Raw genomic sequence first — 22,225 nt, 5'->3', positions numbered from 1 at the left:
ATCACTGATCATTAGAGAAATGCAAATCAAAATCACAATGAGATACTATCTCACACCAGTCAGAATGGCTTTTTTTGTTTTCTTTTTTTGAGACGCAGTCTTGCTCTGTCACTCAGGCTGGAGTGCAGTGGCGCCATCTTGGCTCACTGCAACCTCTGCCTCCCAGGTTCAAGCCATTCTTCTGCCTCAGCCTCCTGAGTAACTGGGATTACAGGCGTACGCCATCATGTCGGGCTTATTTTTGTATTTTTAGTATAGGCGGGGTTTCACCATGTTGGTCAGGCTGCTCTCGAACTCCTGACCTCGTGATCTGCCTGCCACGGCCTCCCAAAGTGCTGGGATTACAGACGTGAGCCACTGCACCCGGCTCAGAATGGCTATTATTAAAAAGTCAAAAAATTACAGAGGCTAGTGAGGATGCAGAGAAAAAGCAATGCTTATACACTGTTTGTGGGAGTGTAAGTTAGTTCAACTATTGTGGAAGACAGTGTGGAGATTCTGCAAAGACCAAAAGACAGAAATACCATTCGATCTAGCAATCCCGTTAGTGGGTATATACCCAAAGCAATATAAATGGTTCTATCCTAAGGACACATACATGTGTATATTCATTGTAGCAAAGACATGGAATCAACCTAAATGCCCAGCAATAACAGACTGAATAAAGAAAATGTGTGTGTGTATACACACACACACACACACACACACACACACACCATGGACTACTATATAGCCATTAAAAAAAGAGAGAGAGAGAGAGATCATGTCCTCTGCAGGAACATGGATGGAGCTAGAGGCCATTATCCTTAGCAAACTAATGCAGGAACACAAAACCAAATACCACATGTTCTTTCTTATAAGTGGGAGCTAAATGATGAGAACACATGGACACATAGAGGAGAATAACAGACACTGAGGCCTATTGGAGTGTGGAGGGTGGGAGGAGGGAGAGGAACATGAAAAACAACTATTGAGTACTAGGCTTAATATCTGAGTGACAAAATAATCTGTATAATAAACCCCCAAGACACAAGTTTACTTATATAACAAATCTTCACGGGTACCCTTAAGCTTAAAATAAAAGTTAAAAAAAAAGCATAATATGTTGCTTTACAGATTTCTATGATTTTAGGAATGGGAATATTTTCAAAATCTCTGTGTTAGTAAAGTCCCTAAAAATTCAAAACATGTGCCATTTAAAGATGAGCTTCATGGAAATAAATTTGTCCTAGAATAAAATAAAAATGGGAACTATTAATGCATAAAAAATCAATGCCTGCAGATTTTGAAAATTATAATTTTCCAAGTAAATAATTTTCATTTTGCAAAAACAAATAAAACTTCAAAAAGAACCATCTTATTCTGGATAATCCATTATTATTGAAACACTTCTTTTTTTTTTTTTTTGAGACAGTCTCACTCTGTCGCCCAGGTTGTAGTGCAGTGGTGTGATCTCGGCTCACTGCAACCTCCGCCTCCTGGATGCAAGCAATTCTCTGCCTCAGCCTCTCGAGTAGCTAGTATTACAGGCGCCTGCCACCATGCCCGGCTAATTTTTTGTATTTTTAGTAGAGACAGGGTTTCACCATCTTGGCCAGGCTGGTCTTGAACTCCTGACCTCATAATCCACCTGCCTCAGCCTCCCAAAGTGCTGGGATTACAGGTATGCGCCCGGCCGGTTGGAACACTTACCTTCAATCAAAATTCTTCATATTTTAAGTTTAGTATTTGTATTTTTATCCACACTAGGTCCCTTTACTTCTAAAAAAGCTAGAAGACTAGGGTACTACCCTGTTCTAGGTGATAAGTAACTTGGTCATCACTGGAAAACTGCCTAAGCTCCAAGTTACTTTACCTTTGTGCTTGAAGGTTCCCTTCACTCCTCTACAATATAAGATGGTGTGACTAACCATTTTAATGAATGTATTTCATATTAAGTTTTATATTCCCTTTAAAAAATCACTAATTCAAACACATGCAATTATAATTTATTAATATAAAAATATAGATATTAAGGCTGAGGCAGCAGAATCACTTAAGGCCAGGAGTCTGAGACCAGCCTGGGCAACCAAGTCAGATGCTGTTTCTAAAATAAATAGATAAATAAATAAATAAATAATAGAGATACTAAGCTAGGATGTAAAATAATAGTGCTTTAACGATATCTGCCCGAACATGTGTATGTGTGCATATAAATCCTTAGAATAACCTTTTGAGACAGATATTATCCATACTTTATACATCAGGAAACAGGCAAAGCCACACAATTAATTCAGAAAAGGTTCTGTTCTAACTGAAGTCCCCAAATTACAAATGGGCTGCCCAAAAAAACTGATATAAAATGTAGGTAAGTTTTCAAATCAAATCACAAAAGAGCAACTTAGTATATATCTAGTATAGTGGTTAAGACTGCCCAGGTTTGAGTCTCAGTTTTGATACTGAGATTCAGTACAAACCATGTAATATAGGGTAAGGTACTTCACAGTTCTGTGCCTTATTTTCTTCATGTGTTAAATAGTGAAAACAGCATGTACCTCACAAGATTATAGTGAAGATTAAATAAATTATATGTACAGAGCTTAGAAACAGGTGTGGTACATAGTAAATATGCAATAAATATTAATCAGCAGTACCCACCGTAGAAAGAGTATCTCTGTTGAATCCATAAATGAACTACACATTATAACAATGACTGAACAGATCTGGGAACATTTTAATTTTCTTCTTTTTGTATAAATGATATCAGAATCTTGTAAGAAGTGTAAATTACACAGAATTTGGTATATAAAGATAGCTTATAGTAAGCACATTTTTTTACAGAACTGGAATGCATTCAGAATAGAAGGCCCTTAGTTGAGTATGAAAATGTGTTGTCTGTAAAACAGTTGATGGTGTGTTTAGCCTAGGATGAGAAGGAAAAATGATTCCTGTCTAAACATTTAAATATTTGTCTATGAAAGCTGTCCACTTACTATTTCCCCACAAGACAGAGAATTAGAACCAATGAGTAAAAAGGTAGTAAGGGCAAAATTTTTGTCACAACATAAATTCCTTATGTTTTGGGTTATCTAACAATAAAATGGCTTGTCTTAAAATGTAATAAAGTCTCGTCTCTGGAAGCACTTATACAAAAGACAGATTACAATTTGTTAGAGATACTATATAATAGACTCTTAAACATTACAGCAGGTTGTACTAAGATATTGAAATATTCGGCTGGGCACGGTGGTTTATGTCTGTAATCCCAGCACTTTGGGAGGCCAAGGCAGGTGGATCACGAGGTCAAGAGATCAAGACCATCCATGCTGAAAACCCGTCTCCACTAAAAATACAAAAATTAGGTGGGCATGGTGGTGCACGTCTGTAGTCCCGGCTATTCAGGAAGCTGAGCAGGCAAATCGCTTGAACCCAGGAGGCAGAGGTTACTGTTAGCCGAGATTGTGCCACTGCACTCCAGCCTGGTGACAGAGCAAGACTCCGTCTCAAAAAAAAAAAAGATATATCCATTGATCTGATAGTCTGTGAATTTGTAAAAATACTACATAACACTGTTCTTAAGGAAAAGTATATCCTCAGTTTTAATAATGATTACAGGAATATAAGAAATGAGAAAATGGTTAAGAACCAGGGCTCTGAGGTCAGAATGCCTGGGTTAAAATCCTGTGGTTGCTACTCATTGGTATGGTCTTGATTATATACTTACTTAACATCTCTGTGCTACAGTTTCCTTAGCCACAAATTGAGGATTACTGTAAAAACAAAGCCTATATAGTGCTTAGGTTGACGCTTAAAATGCAATAAGGGCTCAGTAATATTACAAGTCAGGGCTCAGCTAAGTAGCCAGTATTTCTGCTCATTTAATCTTCCCAAGAACTCATAAAGGTTTGCAATATAACTTCATTTCACAAATAAAAAAATCTGAGTCGGGCGAGGTGGGTCACGCCTGTAATCCCAGCACTTTGGGAGGCCGAGACGGGCGGATCATGAGGTCAGGAGATCGAGACCATCCTGGCTAACACGGTGAAACCCCGTCTCTACTAAAAATACAAAAAAAAAAATTAGCCGGGCGTGGTGGCGGGCGCCTGTAGACCCAGCTACTTGGAGGCTGAGGCGGGAGAATGGCGTGAACCCGGGAGGCGGAGCTTGCAGTGAGCGGAGATCGCGCCACTGCACTCCAGCCTGGATGACAGAGCAAGACTCCGTCTCAAAAAAATAAAAAAATAAAAAAATAAAAAATCTGAAACTTAGAGAATTTATTTGCAAAGGTCACAAAAGTGTACACCAAGGCAGAAATTTAACCTTAAATATGTCTTATATGAAGTAAACTTTATAAAGTTCACTATTTTTCCCATTTAGAAATCAGAGAAACACTGTCCTCACCCTTGGATTTCATCTATTTTCCCCTTGAACCTGCTTTCCTACACACTACCTTTCTTCTCTCCAATTTTCTTTCTTGTACTTTATAGTAAATTTGAGCATGATAAAACATACAGTTGCCAGTATATTTCTTAAACTCTTCTTCTCATAGTGAAACATATTTTAAAACAAGGATAATTAGAACTTCCTACTTCCCATTAATACTCTCACCATTCAAAAAAAAAAATTAAAAACTTTATAAAATGGTTATCATTTTTCTACTCTTAACAACTGCCTTTACATTTAAAAAGAGGTGAATCTGCTCTTAAATACATACTTTGCTGGCTAAAGAAACTAAACCCCATGATTACAACAAAAAACAAATTTCCATTTGCTACATATATTGCTAATATTACTGAAAAAGTTTTCTCGGGGGTATTATAAGAAATTATGCATGCTTCTAACCTTCTAAACATTATACAATTCAAAATGTATGTTATACAAATTCAATAAACTTGCTTTAATGTTTACATATTAGATCAAAGAGATTTTAGGCATGTATAAGTTACAGTAGACAATGCACTGGAGATAAGCCCATAAAGTCACACCTTTACACACATTTAGACAATATAAATTGTTGTGCTTTAAGATGGAAAGTAGACAAGATTAATTCCTCCACTAAAATATTTTTAATAGCCATGTCTACCAAATACAGTCCCAACTTCACGGTTAGGCATTAAAGGTCTTATGCTATCTAGCTCCAAGCTAATTCTCCACTACTATTTTTCCTTGTCAAATTCTGTGTTCAAAACCTTTCTAATAAAATGCAATTGCTTTCTTCAATACTATTGTTAGTTTAGGCATTACTTTCTCCAGAAAACCTTCCCTAACCATTCTCCAGTCTAATATATCTTCAAAGTATACTTTCGTCCCTCCATTGAAATGTGTACTACACAGTATTATAATCTGTTTTCACATCTGTTTTTCCTCTGAGACTACAAGCATCTTGAGTGCTGTGTTCTTAGCTACTTTAATGACTGAGTTTAACAGCAGACCAGACACAGAAAAATAGCAGATTAATACTGAAAAATAGCTAAGTTTTTTAAAAAGAGAAAGAAAGGAAAAATGAGACATAAAGAGACACAGAGGAAAAAAAAAAAGCTCCAATATATCTTATGGTGCTTCAGAAGAAAAATAGTGACTTGAAGACAATATATAAAGAGATAATGACTATCACCTTTTAAGAACTAATAAAAATGCCAATCCACAGATTCAGGATACCCAATCAACCCCAAGCACAAACATATAGGGGAAAAAAAGTTCATACTTGGATATATCACAGTGAAACTTCAGAACATCAAAGACAAAGTGTTCACAGCAGTCAGAGAAAGGGTTCCTTCAAAGGAATTACAGTTAAATTTATGGCAGTTTTCAGCAACAACACTGAAAGGTGGAAGAAGGTGAAATGACAGCTTCTTTATGTTAAAGGATACAACTACCTCCTTAGACTGTGATATGGTTTGGATCTGTGTCCCTGCCCCAATCTCATGTCAAACTGGGATCCCCAATATTGAACGTGGGGCCTTGTGGGAGATGACTGGATCATGGGTGTGGGTCTTTAATGAGTGGTTTAGCACCATCCCCTTGGTGCTGTTCTCACGATAGTGAGATCTGGTTTTTTAAAAGTGTATAGCTCCTCCCACTCTCTCTCTTGCTCCTGCTCTGACCATGTAAGACGTGTTTGCTTCCCTTTCGCCTTCCACCATGATTGAAAGTTTTCTGAGGCCTCCCCAGAAGCCTAGCAGATGCCAGCATCATGCTTCCTGTACAGCCTGTGCAACCATAAGCCAATTAAAGCTCTTCATAAATTACCCAGTCTTGGGTATTTCTTTACAGTAGTGTCAGAATGAACTAATAAAGGTTGTATATATCCAATGAAAATATCTTTCAACAGTGAAGACAAAATAAAAATATTATCAGAGAAAGATGAAAACAGTTTTTCACAGACTCATTAAAAATTTAAAAATGCTAAAGGATGTACTCTGGGAAGAAGAAAAGTGATTCTAATTGGTAGGTCAAAAAAGAAATAACAAAGAACAGATAAAGTGGCTTAGATGTGAGTTATTTTAAAGGACCACCATATAAACCAATAAAAAAAGTCATGAGGGGGTTTTTAAAAAATAGAATTACAATGGCAAAAACTGCAATTAATTTTGCACCAACCTAGTAAGACAGTAAAATATAAGCTAGGGTATAAGTAAATAAAAGCATTCTAAAGCCTTCGAATTGTCCAAGAGATAAAAACAGCAATCAGACTACTGCCTTTGACAAGTATGCATGATGTACTATCTAAATGAATCAATTTCCAAAACAATCAAACTTTTAATAATTGATTCTTAAAAAATAGTCTGAAAATGGCAAGAAAAGAAAGAAAAAGAAACATTAAAGGCACAAAATAAGATACTAAATATAAACCCAAATGTAACAGCAATCATTTAAATAGGCTAAATGATCCAGGTAAAAGAGATTATTAGATTAGGTAAAAACAAATGAATAAAATAAATCCAACTATATGCTATTTTAAGAAACATATCTAAAACATGATACAGAAAAGCTGAAAGTAAGGAAATGGAAGAAAGGTATTCCACACAATCACTAACCTCAACCCACAACCTGTATTGATAACAGACAAAAGATACTTTAAGGCAAAAAATACTTCAAGACAGAAAGATTACAGATAAGTCATTTCATTATAATAGAAGGTTCAATTCACCAGAAATATGCATCAATTCTAAATATGTAGGTGTTCAATTATGTGGCAACAAAATAAATAAAAAACTGGCAAATTTTAAAAAAATATAGCAAATCTGCATTCCACCAAATTATAACACAGACAGTTCCAGCACATAATTACAAATCACAAATCTCAATCAGAAAACAATTCACCATGAGAAAAAAATTACAGGATTAGCCTTGTAAAGATTTCACTTATTGTATTTATCCTATAGAGACTGTGAAATAAGTATGTTAAATATGTAAAGCTAAATGCAAGGGGTATCAACTGGGACAAGAGACTATCAAAATTACCAAGATTAACAAAATAGAACCTCTAGCATTAAAAAAATATGTAATAACAAAATTAGAAACACAATATTTGATAAAGAGCAAGTTTGATACAGGTGAAGAAACTATTAGAGAAATGGAGATAGATTTGAAGAAATTAATATGTATCTAAAGTTCCTGAAAAACTACGTAGAAGGAAAACAGGAGGTATGACAATCAAAGGGACAGAGGCTAACAATTTCCCATAAATTGATGAAATACATAAATCTCAGATTTAGGAAACCCAACAAATCCCAAGCAAATCAAATGAAATGAAATCTATGCCATTATACTTTAAGTCTAGAACACTGAAGACAAAGCATATCTTAATAGAAACTAGATGATCTACATGGCTTCAAACATGAGACTGGCAGCTGTTTCCTCAACAAGAGTAGAATCCAGACAACCACGAAATAATAGTTTCTAAGTGTTGAAAGAAAATAAATGTCAACTTAGAATTGTATATAAAGGGGATATCGTCTTTCTAAAGTATCTACTGTACTTTAGGAAGCACAAGAAAAGATCATTCTAGAAGGTATGTCTGAGAAGCATGAACAAAGAAAATGGTCAGCACGTGGGTAACTATAAATCAACAATGACTATATAGAACAATAATGTTTAGATCTAATTTGTGGAATTGAAGCTAAAACGATATAAACAGAACATGGCCAACAACAGCATGTAAGTATTCTAAGTTTATTGTATAGTATAGAAAGGTTTTGCCATTGAAGAATCTAGTTGACAATCTATGCAAGTTATTTTGGACAGAGGGAACTTAATACAGGGAACTAGTTATATCATATGTTGCCAAGTATTATGCAAAGGACAACCCTGTGTACAGGTGGCAAAATTCCTCTTCTCAAAGAGGTTAGAGTCAGGTGTGTGTGTGTGTGTGTTTATGCATATGTGTGTAAAAATATAACGTATGTATATATAAAAGGGACACTTTGTATGTACCTGTATGTATATGTGTGTGTCTATACATACCAGAGTATATGTGTGTATATATGAACATTTTCAAACATACTGCAAAGTTGAATTTTACAGTGAGCACCCATATACCCATTACCTAGATTCTGCTAATCTACACACACACATGTGCATAAGTATAGAGAGGTAAAAAAAAGAGGTAAAAAAGAGAAAACATAGGGATAGGAGAAAAAAATTAGAGCTGGGATTAGTAGCAGAAAACGCTGAAATAATAGAGGCAGATGCCAGACCATTTGAAAGGCATCTCTACCATGCTGCAAATTTGTACTGTATTCTGTAGCAAATGAAGATCCACTGAAAAGTTTAAATCAAGTAACTAACAGGACTGAATCTGAATTCTAGATTTTAAAAAATGCTGACAGTAGTGTTTATGTTGAATTAAAGAAATACTGAATTTGTACTCTGTGGCAATAAAGATGGAGAGGAGATACAGATTTCAGTCCTGTTATCAGAGGTAGAATCTATAAGGTTTGGCGACTTACAAACTTACAATGAAGGTTGAAGGTGGGGAAAAAGGTTTTAAAAAGTCAGGTTTTAGTTATAGATTACTGGGTCATGCCACTAACAGGGCAGAAAACACAGAGAAAGATTCAGAGATAGCGGTCCAAGAAAGGAAGAGTTCAATTTTAGACATCATGAGAGGCAAAGCCAACATGACATCCAGGTAATAATCCAAAAGGGCGGCTATAAACTATCAGATGAAGCCCAGAAAACACAGCCTAGCTGGAGATACAGCTTTGGAAGTCACCAGAAAACAGGATATGATTAAAATTTCCTTAAGGATAAGATTTCCCAATGCCAGAATAACGAGTACATACTGAATTTGTTAGATTCCCCCAAAATGTGTAGAGCAATAGATTGCTGTTTCTGGTGCTTTTCGTATTTCTTTAAAACCACAACTGAGCAGTTGGCTTACAAGATGAAACAGAGTTCTAGAACACAGGAGCAATCCTGATCCGTCTTAGAGGACTTCTGACTACTTAAGGTCTAGCCTTACCCTGATTCCTTGATTGTCTTGGAGATTAGGAATATGGTTGAATTCTTGAGTCTTTCCTTCCCAGATCCAGGAAAGCCTCCTCCGACTTTATTTTACATCCAAATGGGGTTTCATGTTCAGACTTAGATGGCCTTGGATGTCTCATGCTTTTCCTCAAGCTATCAAAATACTGCGTTCACAAAACACCCTAGAGAGGGTACATATTGTCTGTCCCTCTTATTCTACAAATGAGAAAACCAAGGTCTCGACAGGTTCCAAGTGGTATACACCACACAACCATTTAATAGTGCAGCCGGATGACATCTCAGATAATATAACCTTTAGTCTTTATTTTATAGCAAGCTGGCTCTCTATGTCCATTATTCATAAAGTGGTACTTGTATAGCCAGGATGTCTGCTTATGAAACACTGTTTACTGCATTAAACAATTAAAGGGAAAGATATTAATAGTTGAAATAAACTTAGCCAAATCTAAATTAATAAGGTCAATATTATACAAAATCACTAGCTTACTATTTATCTATATTCTTAACATACTTTCTCCTGTAAGTCTCTAAGTTACTATCTTAAAAATAAACTGCTCCAGAATCTTGCCATGTGTTACCATTACATTAACTTTATACATCTCCTAAAGTCCAACTTTCTTATTTAAAGAAAGATACTTTACCTTTTATAGCCATCTGGAACCTGCTCAGGTTGTAATGAATGCTCAATTATTAAAGGAGGCTTAATTGGCTATTTTATATACTTGAGATAACCCTTGTCATATATCACCAACTGAACTAATTTTGGTTAAATATTTTATAACTAATACAACCTCTGGTTTAAGCTTTCTTAATATGTTACAAAAATAGGCAAGGGTAACACTGTGAGTTAGAATTTTTTTTTTTTTTTTGAGACGGAGTCTCGTACTGTCGCCTGGGCTGGAGTGCAAGGGCTCAATCTGGGCTCACTGCAACCTCCGCCTCCTGGGTTCATGTGATTGAGTTAGAATAATTTTTTAAGGTAAAACAAGCAACCTAGGTATAAAAATTACAGAACTGCCTCTATCTGCAATATCTTAATGTTTGAAAACTGCACCTATCATTAGAGGAGACTTCTTCATTCTGCATATAACTCTGTACCTAGGGCATGCACTGTTCTTTCATAAATTCTCCTTAAGATGGTGCTGCTCTATTTTTCTTAATTTCCTCTATGACGATAATGTGTATTAACTACTACATACTTGTTAGACTGGTTTAAAAATATATGAACAATACCAAGTGCTGGAGAGAATGTGGAACAACTGGAACTCTCATTCACTGATGGTGGGAATGAAAAATATCACTACTCTAGAATATATTTGGCAGTTTATTTCTTTCTTTTTAAAGACCAGGTCTTGCTCTGTTGCCCAGGCTGGAGTGCAGTGGCACGATCATGGCTCAATGTAGCCTCAAACTCTCAGGCTCAAGTAATCCTCCCACCTCAGCCTCCCAAGTAGCTGGGATTACAGGTGCACACCACCATACCTGGCTAATTTTTAAATTTTTCGTGGAGATGAAGTCTCACTATGTTGCCCAGACTGGTCTCAAACTCCTGAGCTCAAATGATTCCCCCACCTCCACCTCCCAAAGTGCTGAGATTTTAGACATGAGCCACTGTGCCCAGCCATCTTCTTATAATGTTAAACATATGCTTCCACATGACTCAGCAATCCTACTCTTCAGTATTTACTACAGTGAACCAAAAACTTTATTCACACAAAAACCTGCACATGAATATTTATAGCAGCTTTACTGATAATTGCCAAAAATTGGAAAACCACCCTAATGTTCTTTGTGAATGGATAAATTATAATACATTTATACAATCAACTATTGCTCAGGAATAAAAAAAAAATGAACTACTGATACACACAACAACTTGAAGGAGTCTCAAAGGCAATATGCGGAGGGAAAGAAGTCTCAGAAACTTATGTACTTTATAATTCTATGTACATGACATTCTTCAAAAGAGAACTATAGTGACAGAACAGATCAGTGGTTGTCAGGGCATACAGAGGTGAGGAAGGGTGTGACTACAAAGAAAGAATACGAGGGAGATTTATAGGGCATTGGAAGTATTCCTTTTTCTGAATGTGTGGCAGTTAGATGAATTTATCTTAAAATTCATGGAAAGGTATACTAAAAATATATATACAATTTTACTACATATTAACTGTTTTAGAAAATACATCATAAAAAGAATTCAAGTATTAGGGAATCTATACATTTAATCTCATGATTTTAAAGATGAGGAAACAAATCCAGGAGTTGAAAAGAGCAACTTACTAATGATCACACTATTGAAGTGGGCAGGGCAACAGATAAAAAGAAAATTAAATCTTCATTTCTATTCATCCAAGACCATAAACTGGTCTTTAGTCATAAACAAAGTTCCCTCAATACAGATATATTTTAGGAATTTAGAAGAATTTGCTAAGATTAACCCCACAAAATCCCAATATAATATTAGGTATATTATATTACTAAATTAGTATTTCCCTTCTGAATATTTTAAATATTAAAGAAAACATTCACCAAATTAATAAGTAGAAACCAATCTAAGCTTGGTGGAGTTTGAAAATATAAGAATGGCACAAGAAAACTGAGATGAAAACAGAGACTATACACTACCCAAATTATTATCTATACTTAATAAAATATAAAAAAATGTTCTTATAGTCTTCTTCAGTGATTATATACTTAAAGAAACCAAGATTCAGGAAACTGGCTCTTTCCCAAATGAGTGTCAGGTTCTAACTAAGGCTTAGATTACCACTCCATTTTACAGAGATGAGTAATCTTTTTTCATAAGGTACATTTAGCCTCAGCTAACCATCACTCTAATTTCCACATAGGATGACAACAATACCCCTTTAAACTATTTTTATTTCTAATCAACAAATTAAATATTTATGGAGTACAATGTGATGTTTCATTACATTTATACATTGTAGAATGATCAAATTAGGCTAAGGTATCTATTACCTCAAATATTTATTTATTCGCAGTGAGATTTAACAACCTTTTTTTTAGCTATTTTGAAGTATACATCGCTATTAACTATAGTCACCATGCTGTGTAATAGATCACAACTTATTCCTCCTGTCTAAAACTTTTTAACCTGTGACCAACATCTTCCTCTTTCCCATTTACCCATCCTCCCCCTCCCCAGCTCAAGCCTCTGGTAATCAGCATTCTCTTCTACTTTGATGAGTTTATCCTTTTAAGATTTCACACATAAATGAGGTCATTAGCTATTTGTCTTTCTGTGTCTGGTTTATTTCATTTAGCATAAGGTCCTGTAGGTTCATTCATGTTGCAAATGGCAGAATTTCCCACATCTTTAAGGCTGAATAGTATTGTACTGTGTTTATATACCATGTCTTAAAAATACATTTGTCTGTTGATGGGCACTTCAGTTGTTTGGATATCTTGGCTATATAATGCTGGAATGAACATAGGAGTGCAGACATCTCTTCGACATGCTGATTTCAATTTCTTTAAATATATACCCAGAAGAGGAATTGCTGGATTATATAATAATCCTATTTTTAGTTTTCTCAGAAACCTCCACACTATCTTCCCAAGTGGCCATACTAATTTTACAATACCACCAACAATGCACCAGGCTTCCTTTTCTCCATATCCTTGCCAACATTTATCTTCCATTTTTTTGACAACAGCCAATCTAATAGGCATGAGGTGGTCTCTCATGGTGGTTTTAATCTGCATTTCTCTGATGGCTAGAGATACTGATCATTTTTTCATATTATCTGTTGGCCATTTGTATGACTTCTTTTGATAAATGTCTACTCAGGTCCTTTGCCCATTTTTTAAATAAGATTATTTCTTTTCCTTGAATTCAGGAGTCTGAGCTCCTTATTGACCCCTTATCCAATATACAATTTATAAATATTTTCTCCTATTCTTTGGGTTGTCTCTTCACTCTGTTAATTGTTTCCTTTGCTGTACAGAAGTATCCAGTTTGATGCAAACCCATTTATCTGTTTTTGCTTTGGTTGCCTCTGCTTTTATCCAAGAAATCACCGCCTTGATCAATGTCAAAGAGTTTACCCTCTATATTTTCTTCTAGCAGTTTTATAGTTTAATGACTGACATTTAAGTCTTATAAATGTATAAGGTAAGATAAAGGTATAAAGTATAAAGGTATAAGGTTTAAAGGTATAAGATATAAAGGTATTACGTATAAGGGTAAGATAAAGGTCCATTTTCATTCTTCTGCAGGTGGATATCCAGTCTTCCCAACACCATTTATTGAAGACTCTCTAGTCCCCACCATGTGTTCTCGGCAGATTTGTCAAAAATCAATTGACTTGAATTGTATGGGTTTATTTCTGGGCTCTCTTTTCTATTCCATTGGTTAATGAGTCCATTTTTTATGTCATTACCATGCTGTTTGGATTACTATAGCTTTGTAATATTTTGCAATTTGGTAATGTGATGTTTCTAGTTTTGTTCTTTTTGCTCAAGATGGTGCAGAGTCTTTTCTGATTCCATACAAATTTTAGGATTTTTTTTTTCTAGTTCTGTGAAGAATGATGTTGGGATTTTGATACAAATTACCTTGAATCTGTAGATCACACTGGGTAGTCTGGACATTTTAACAATATTAATTCTTCCAATTCATGAACACAGGAGATTTTTCCATTTATTTGTACCATCTTCAATTTCTTTCATCAATGTTTTATAGTTTTCTATACAGAGATCTTTCAATTCTTGGTTAAATTTACTAGGTATGTTTTATGCTATTAATGAGATTGTTTTAATTTTGTTCTGATATTATATAGTTAGTATATAGAAATGATACTGACTTTTGTTTGCTGATTTTATATCCTGCAACTTGACTGAATTCCTTTATTAGATCTAACAGCTTTATGGTGTTAGAATTTTATACATATATGTAAGATTGTGTTGTTCACAAACAGACAATTTCAATTCTTCCTTTCCTATTTGTGTATCTTTTATTTCTTTTTCTTGCCTAAGTGCTCTAGCTAGGGATTAGAGACTATGCTGAAAAGAAGTGTTGAGAGTGGGCATCCTGATCTTGTTCCTGATCTTAGACGAAAAGCTTTCAGCTTTTCACCATTAAGTACAATGTTAATTGTGGGCTTGTCATACATAGACCTTCTTGTGTTGAGAAACATTTCTTCTATACCTAATTTGTTCACAAAATTTTTTATCATGAAACAATGCTGAATTTTCTTAAATGATTTTTCTGCTCCTATGGGGATAATCTTATGGGCAAAAATCATATGATCATCTTTAAAGTATATAGAAGATGAACAAGAAGCTCAGAGTATCATGGGCATGATGAGAAAATAAATAATTCATTTCCTACTACTATTAAGAATGAATACATTTATTATACAAATAACTTTCTCAAACAATCAGACCTTGACTTTACAATAAGGAATATTTCAGAGTTTTATAGTTTAAAAGTTCACCTGATAAAAATCCTTATTTTACAAACAATAAACTAAAGAGTCAAAGAGATCATTATTACAGAGGTGAATTAAGAGCAAGTCCCTGGCCGGGCGGGTTGGCTCACGCCTGTAATCCCAGCACTTTGGGAAGCCAAGGTGGGCGAATCACAAGGTCAAGAGATCAAGACTATCCTGGCCAACATGATGAAACCCTGCCTCTACTAAAAATACAAAAATTAGCTGGGGGTGGTGGCGTGGAGCCTGTAGTACCAGCTACTTGGGAGGCTGAGGCAGGAGGATCACTTGAATGCGGGAGGCGGAGGTTGCAGTGAGCCGAGATTGCACCACTGCACTCCAGCCTAGTGACAGAGGGAGATTCCATCTCAAAAAAAAAAAAAAAAAAAAAAGAACAAGTCCCCTGCCACTTAGTAATGACTTATACAATGCAGATTTAAATTCTGTCACTCTTTCCTTAAGTCATTTGTTCTGCTTACTAAGCTTATGTACCCACAAGACAACAGGAATTAGTCAAACACTTCTGTTATAAATCCACTCATACCTTTCAGAACTGAAAGCAAAGTACAATGTCCTTGAATCTTCTTGCCAGACCTAATCTAAAATAAGTTTATCTTAGTGTGCAAGGTAAAACATCTAAAATTTTATGGCAAACTGGCCTAAAATTAATGACATAATTTTAATCCTCTATGTTGTGGTTGTTGCTTTTTATGTTGTTAAGTTAGTAAAATGGGAAAAAGAAAAAAATAACTTATTACCAAGTTGTGTAAATGTGCCATTTGCAAACAGAATTTTTAAAAATAAAATAAAAATCTGACGAACTCATCAAGTCTAAACAAACTGAAGTATTAAGAAGTCACAGTATAAAGTTGTATTTCATATATCATCTGCCCTCCAATTATCTGAAATGTCAGTATTAAAAATGGTCAGTATAATAAGTTTCTGGCTTAAGTCTTTGTTTTCTAAGTTATTTAATGTTTCAAGTGTCATAATAATTAGGCTTTGATACTAATTCTAAAGACTAATATAAGATGTGGATTTGCTGGGTATTTTTCTATTTTGAGATATAATATTCACAAGTGAACACCTACTATGTTTCAGTTTCTGTAATAAGCCTTTAAAATAGATGAGTGAACACATGTCCCTTCCCTCAAGGAGAAGACAGTTTAGTAAGTGATATAAACACGTACAGAAATACGTTACAATGCAACAATGAATGGATAAAGTAGCACAGAGAAGATAGAGCAGAAAATGTCATGGAAGGTTTTATCATAATACCTAAAAATTGGTTTTTAAGGGTGATCAGGAATTTGACAGGACTTAAAGGAGGTAATTTCTTTATATAAAACACTAGAAGAGACAAATTCAATCTAAAGTGATAGAAGATGGATCAGTGGGTTCCTATGGCCAGGGTTGGGGATCATGGTTTAGCTGGGAAGGAATATACGAGAACCACTGAAGTGATGAAAATGTTCTGGATCGATTGTAGAGATGGTTAGCTGGGTGCACACACACATTTATTAAAAATCATTAAATCATGTACTTAAAATATGTGCATTTTGTCATATGTAATTTATACTTCAATAAACTTAATTTTTTTTTTTTTTTTGAGACAGAATTGCTCTCTCTTGCCCAGGCTAGAGTGCAGTGGCACGATCTTGGCTCAACACAACCTCTGCTTCCTGGGTTCAAGCAATTTTCAGGCCTCAGCCTCCTGAGTAGCTGGAACTACAGGCACACGCCACCACGTCAACTAATTTTTACATTTTTAGTAGAGACAGGGTTTCACCATGTTGGCCTGGCTAGTCTTGAACTCCTGGCCTCAAGTGATCTGCCTGCCTTGGCTTCCCAAAGTACTAGGATTACAGGCATGAGCCACCGTGCCCGGCCACAGTAAAGTTAACTTTTACAAAAGGAATGGGGAAACCAAATGGGCTCCTCGTGTTGATAAAACTCTTCTATATTCCAGTGAATCACAAGATAGTTATCAGTATTCTGTGAGGAGGAAAATTTCTCTAAATAAACAGAGTTTAAAGCTCCAGTGCTGTTTCTTATTTTAGACTGCTCTTAAAGATGTAACAGGCAAAAACAAAACAAAACAAAAAAACCCAAAAAAACCCTAGAGTTTGGCAGAGTTCCATGGAACAGGCTATTTCTGAGTTTATGTAATATTACTAAAAACAGCATTTTCGTAATACATTATTTCCATTTATAACATAACTATTGAGTGTGTAAGAATACTAGATGAAGAGCTGAAGGGTTCTTTTTAACTAGATTGGTGATTCTGAAAAAATTAATTTGCATCTTTGGGATTATTTCAATCTAAAATTAGAAGCTGGGTTTCCTATTACTTCTTTCATTTTAAAGTTTCAATTATTCTTACAAGGTTGAAATCTCTACATAGAGAGCCTCCTAATAAAAGCCCTAAATCCCAGATGTTGAAAGTGATGTCGAAAACCAAGTTTTAACAAGAACACTAAATATCAGTAGCGTTTTCTGCAACTTTTGAGATGGTAAATATTTAAGGTTCTTAGCCAAATTTATGTATTTTCTTAATCAAAATCAAAATTACTTACATCTATTATTTATTAGCTAATCACACAGGTTCTTCTAAATTTTCTACCATGCTATAGCTATATTACTCTATACACTCTCATACTCTTTTTCTTTGCAAATAAAAAAATTGACAGTTATAGAGATTGATAATGTCTTGAGACCTTGAACCAAATGCAAATATCCTTGCAATTATTGCAAGGATAAGACCAAATGTATCTTACATAAGTTTTTGTATAAAAAGTTAAAGAAAAACTATACATACTGATGGGTGAATACTGGCACAAACATAGAATTTTTTTATCTGGAAGGATATACAACAAAAAGTAATGTTACCTTTAAGGAGACGGTCTAAGAAAGAAAGAGGTGGTTTTTTAATTTTTACTTTCTGTACCATTAAAAATATTCCAACATAAATATTAATTCTATTGTTTAAAAATTATGTTTTTACATTGAAATCATAGGTTATATTTTCCCTTTTATTTTCTATGCTTAAAGAAAATAAAAGTAACGTGTAACAGTTTTTTCTATTGTTTTTCTTTGTGAACACATATAGTGTTTTTCTTTTTGAACACTATGCCTAGTAGTTTAGTTGTTAATTCAGTTGCTTAGAGCACAAAGAATGAAGGCCATAGGTCTGATTAATTATATCTGCAAAGAATAAAACCATCTCTTGTTCAAAGAACACAGTTTTAAGTCAGCTGGCAAACTTGCGCTGTTGATTACAGGATGAATCAGGTAAAAGCATGTGATTGACTCAATATGAAACATTAATACTGGAGACTCACTCTAAGTAATGTCCTACCAACAGAGAGTAAGAGAGAATACATTAGGGTTATTAAATTCTAACTAAACATTTCAATTTCCATACCTATCAACTTCTGCCCTTCTGAACAGAATATAAATAAGACCTTAACCAAAAGAGAAAAGTCTGTGTACTTTCAGAAAAGCTAAAAACTATTCATGTGCCAAAAGTATTTTCTAAAAAGATACATTTTTTTAAAATATACCATATAAACATCAAATAAAGCACTACTATACCTGTAATATCTTCTGGATCTGATACAACAATATGTGCATTTAATTCCTGTAGCTTGTGATGAAGTTCTTCTAATTTTTTATTTGATTTTTTCAAAATGTTGTCTACATAAGCCAAACTTTTTTTATCTGTTGTGACTTTCCTCAGATTTTCAGCTCCTTCTTTGATTTTCAGTTCTTTCCTTATTTCTCTCTTAATTCGATCCTTGATATCATCCAATTTCTGTTGCACCACTGTATCTGAAAAGTCTAATTTTTGAACAGCACTCACATTCTCAGAAAACGGAAGACTTCGGGAATCCCCCTACAGAAAAAAATAAACATACAAATGTGGGAGTTTAGGAGAGTTGGCTGCTCAGTAAATATGCAGTGTTTTCAGCCTAAGGGAGTCTTTCTTGATTACATTACAGTTAACTATATTTATCTCCTTAATAAGCAACAGACCAACTACTTATTGACTTTTATTATAACCACACAAAATAATAAATTCAAGAACTCACTGGCCACTCACTAAGTAGCATTACTTGACAAATAGATTTATATTAAAATAAAGTGAACACAACACATCTACACACAAAGGCTGTATAAAGATAGCGGATTTTGGTATCTTAGGAACCCACGTTAAGATCCCAGCCCCTACACTGTGAACCTTGGGCAAGTTACTTAACTTTTCAAATACTCAGTTTTAATAGTCTACAAAATCTAAATAATAATAGTGGCCACCTTTTAGAGATATTGTGATAATTCACAAATGCTGTAAATGAAGTTCTAAATACAAGTACTGGATCACTGTAGTCACTTAATAAATAAAAAGTATTATTAAATTCTATAGGTAAACACTAAAAGCCCAGACTTCATCACTACACAATATATTCATGTAACAAAACTGCACTTGTATCCCTTAAATTTATACAAATAAAAAAATTCAATAGGTGAGTAATTTTATCTTCTGTAAGAAACTTCTTAAAAATAATACTGGCAAAATAGATATCCTTATGACCACTTTTTAGTTAAAAAATTAAATGTACTAGGGCTTGGGAAAACTATATTCAGAACTCCATTTATACAGTTGTCATTTGGTATGTGTGGAAGGCTGGTTCCAGGATCCCACTATACACCACAATCTAAAGATGCCCAAATCATTTATATAAAATGGTTTAGCATTTGCATATAATCTAAATACACCCCCCATACTTTACTCTCTAATTATTTATAATACACAATACAAGTGGTAAGTAAATAGTGAAAGGAGCTGGGCACATTCCTCAGCCCTGGGCTCAAAACTCCCTGAGCCTAGTACAAACACATCCCATCCTCTCATCCCACCACATACCACCATATATCTCTCAAACTCCCTGAGCCCAGTACAAACACCACCTGGAAAGTCTCCGATAAGGGGACAGCCGTTCAAGGTTACTGAAAGCGCGGGAGCCAAAAGAATTTCTTTGTTCCCCTGCAACTTTCGGGCTATAAAAAACAAACGCTCGCATTGTTCCGGGCCCTCTTGTATACTGTGGAATGGAGGGACCAGGTTCGAACTTGTAGTAAAGATCCTTGCCGCTTGGCTTTGACTCTGGACTCTGGTGGTCTTCTTTGGGGAACAGTCTGGGCATAACATCTGGGGGCCCGTCCGGGATTCCCCAAGCCCACCAGACCCCTGGTCAACGGATCTGCTAGGATCGATCTACTGATAGGTGAGCTGGCTCGTCTCTGTTTGTCGGTCTGTGTCTGTGTGTCTGTTCTAAATCTGAATCTGTGACTCGCGAGGTCTGAAACTGGAGCTGCCACAGTCCTGGCGGATGCGCTATAGGACGGCCAGTGGAGACCGGTGGGAGACGTCCCCTGGCTCTCTTCTGATCTAAATTGCGATCTGAGCTGCCCGAGCGCGTTCACGATCCGGGCAGCAGCTGACTCTGACCCTGACTGCCGGGGCGCGCTGGCGATCTGAGCTGCCGGAGCGCGTTCGCGATCCGGGCAGCAGCTGACTCTGACCCCGACTGCCGGGGCGCGCTCGCGATCTGAGTTGCCGGAGCGCGTTCGCGATCCAGGCAACAGTTGACTCTGACCCCGGCTTCCGGCGCGCGCTTCTGGCCCCGGTCCCCAGGCTCCTGGCTTCCGGCGCGCGTTCGCGATCTGAACTGCCCTGGTTCCCGGGCTGCCGAAGCGCGCCTGCGACTAGCTATCATTAATAAGTCAGATCAAATTTCCTTTATAGGGATTCTAACCCACATTCCTTTACAGGAAAGGACTACAAATCATTACAGGATGGGTAATACCCAGAGTACTCCTCTATCTCTCCTTACAAGTAATTTCAAAGAAGTTAGAGCAAGGGACCATGATCTTGGTATGGAAATCAGGAAAAGAAAGCTAATTACTCTGTGTCGCTCCGAATGGCCTGCCTTTGATGTGGGGTGGCCACCCGAAGGGACCTTCCGGCTTGCTGTCATTACTAGGGTAAAATCCAAGATTTTCCTACCTGGGCATGCGGGCCACTTAGATCAAATCCCATACATCCTCATATGGCAGGACCTTGTTGAAAACCCGCCTCCTTGGCTGTCCCCTTTCCAATTAGCCTCTGAACCCTGTAAGGCACTGGTTGCTCGACCACTAAAATCCAAGCAACCAACTGCCCCCCCCCATCCTGTTCTACCTGACAGTGGTGACCCACTGTTCACAGAACCCCCTCCGTACCCCTCCGGGCCCCAGGCCCCGGCCCCTCGGGCTGAGTCGCGGGAGGGAGCAGGCAGACGGGAGGCGGCCGATGCACCCGGACCCACCCCCTGGGCTGAGTCGCGGGAGAGAGCAGGCGGAGGGGAGGCAGCCGGCACTCACGGGCCCGCTGATAGGGAAAGTAACTTTGAAGGGCCGGCGGGGCGGACGCGAGGGCGCACTTCGCGGACTAGCCCCCCCAGCCGCCTGACTCCACGGTGGCTTTACCCCTTCGGGAAATAGGACGCCCAGATGACACAGGAATCCCCAGGCTCCAGTACTGGCCATTCTCCACCAGTGATCTGTATAACTGGAAGACTCAGAGTGCTCGGTTTTCAGACAACCCCAAAGATTTACTGGCTTTACTGGATAGTGTCATGTTCACCCACCAGCCCACTTGGGATGATTGTCAGCAGCTCCTCCGAATCTTGCCTACCACGGAAGAGCGAGAGAGAATACAGGTAGAAGCCAGAAAGCTGGTCCCGGGGGACGACGGTCAACCGACTGCCAACCCTGACCTCATAAACGTGACTTTTCCTCTGACCAGGCCGGCGTGGGACTACAACACGGCAGAAGGTAGGGGACGGCTACACCTTTATCGCCAGACTCTAATGGCAGGTCTCCGGGCAGCTGCTCGCAAGCCCACTAATTTGGCCAAAGTATATTCTATTGTACAGGGAAAGACAGAGAGCCCAGCTACCTACTTAGAGAGATTAATGGAAGCTTTTAGACAGTACACCCCCATAGATCCAGAGGCTCCAGGAAGTCAGGCAGCTGTAGTAATGTCATTCGTAAACCAGGCAGCCCCAGATATTAAAAGAAAACTCCAGAAATTAGAAGACTTGGAAGGAAAGCGGATTCAGGACCTCCTTCAGATAGCCCAGCAGGTTTACAATAACAGAGATACTCCAGAGGAAAGGCAATTTAAGGCCACTGAAAAAATGACCAAGGTCCTGGCAGCAGTGGTACAGAAAGAGCATCTACAGCCAGAGTACACC

General features: G+C 36.9%; 1 protein-coding gene across 4 annotated transcripts in view; it reads right to left on the bottom strand.

The window, feature by feature from the left end:
* The window catches only part of PKN2 (protein kinase N2), a 168,156-nt gene that overhangs the window by 71,949 nt on the left and 73,982 nt on the right, over nucleotides 1-22,225 (bottom strand). For 3 of the 4 annotated variants that reach the window (XM_025400723.1, XM_025400738.1, XM_025400733.1), the window contains exon 2: nucleotides 18,522-18,822. The exons of the other annotated variant lie outside the window; for it this stretch is intronic. In XM_025400723.1, coding sequence (XP_025256508.1) covers nucleotides 18,522-18,822 — 301 coding nt within the window. The remainder of the gene's footprint in view (nucleotides 1-18,521; nucleotides 18,823-22,225) is intronic. 4 annotated transcript variants of the gene reach the window in all.

This window comes from Theropithecus gelada, chromosome 1 (genome assembly GCF_003255815.1).
Source record: "Theropithecus gelada isolate Dixy chromosome 1, Tgel_1.0, whole genome shotgun sequence".
Taxonomy (NCBI): Eukaryota; Metazoa; Chordata; class Mammalia; order Primates; family Cercopithecidae; genus Theropithecus; species Theropithecus gelada.
This window is presented reverse-complemented; position numbering and strand designations above follow the sequence as displayed.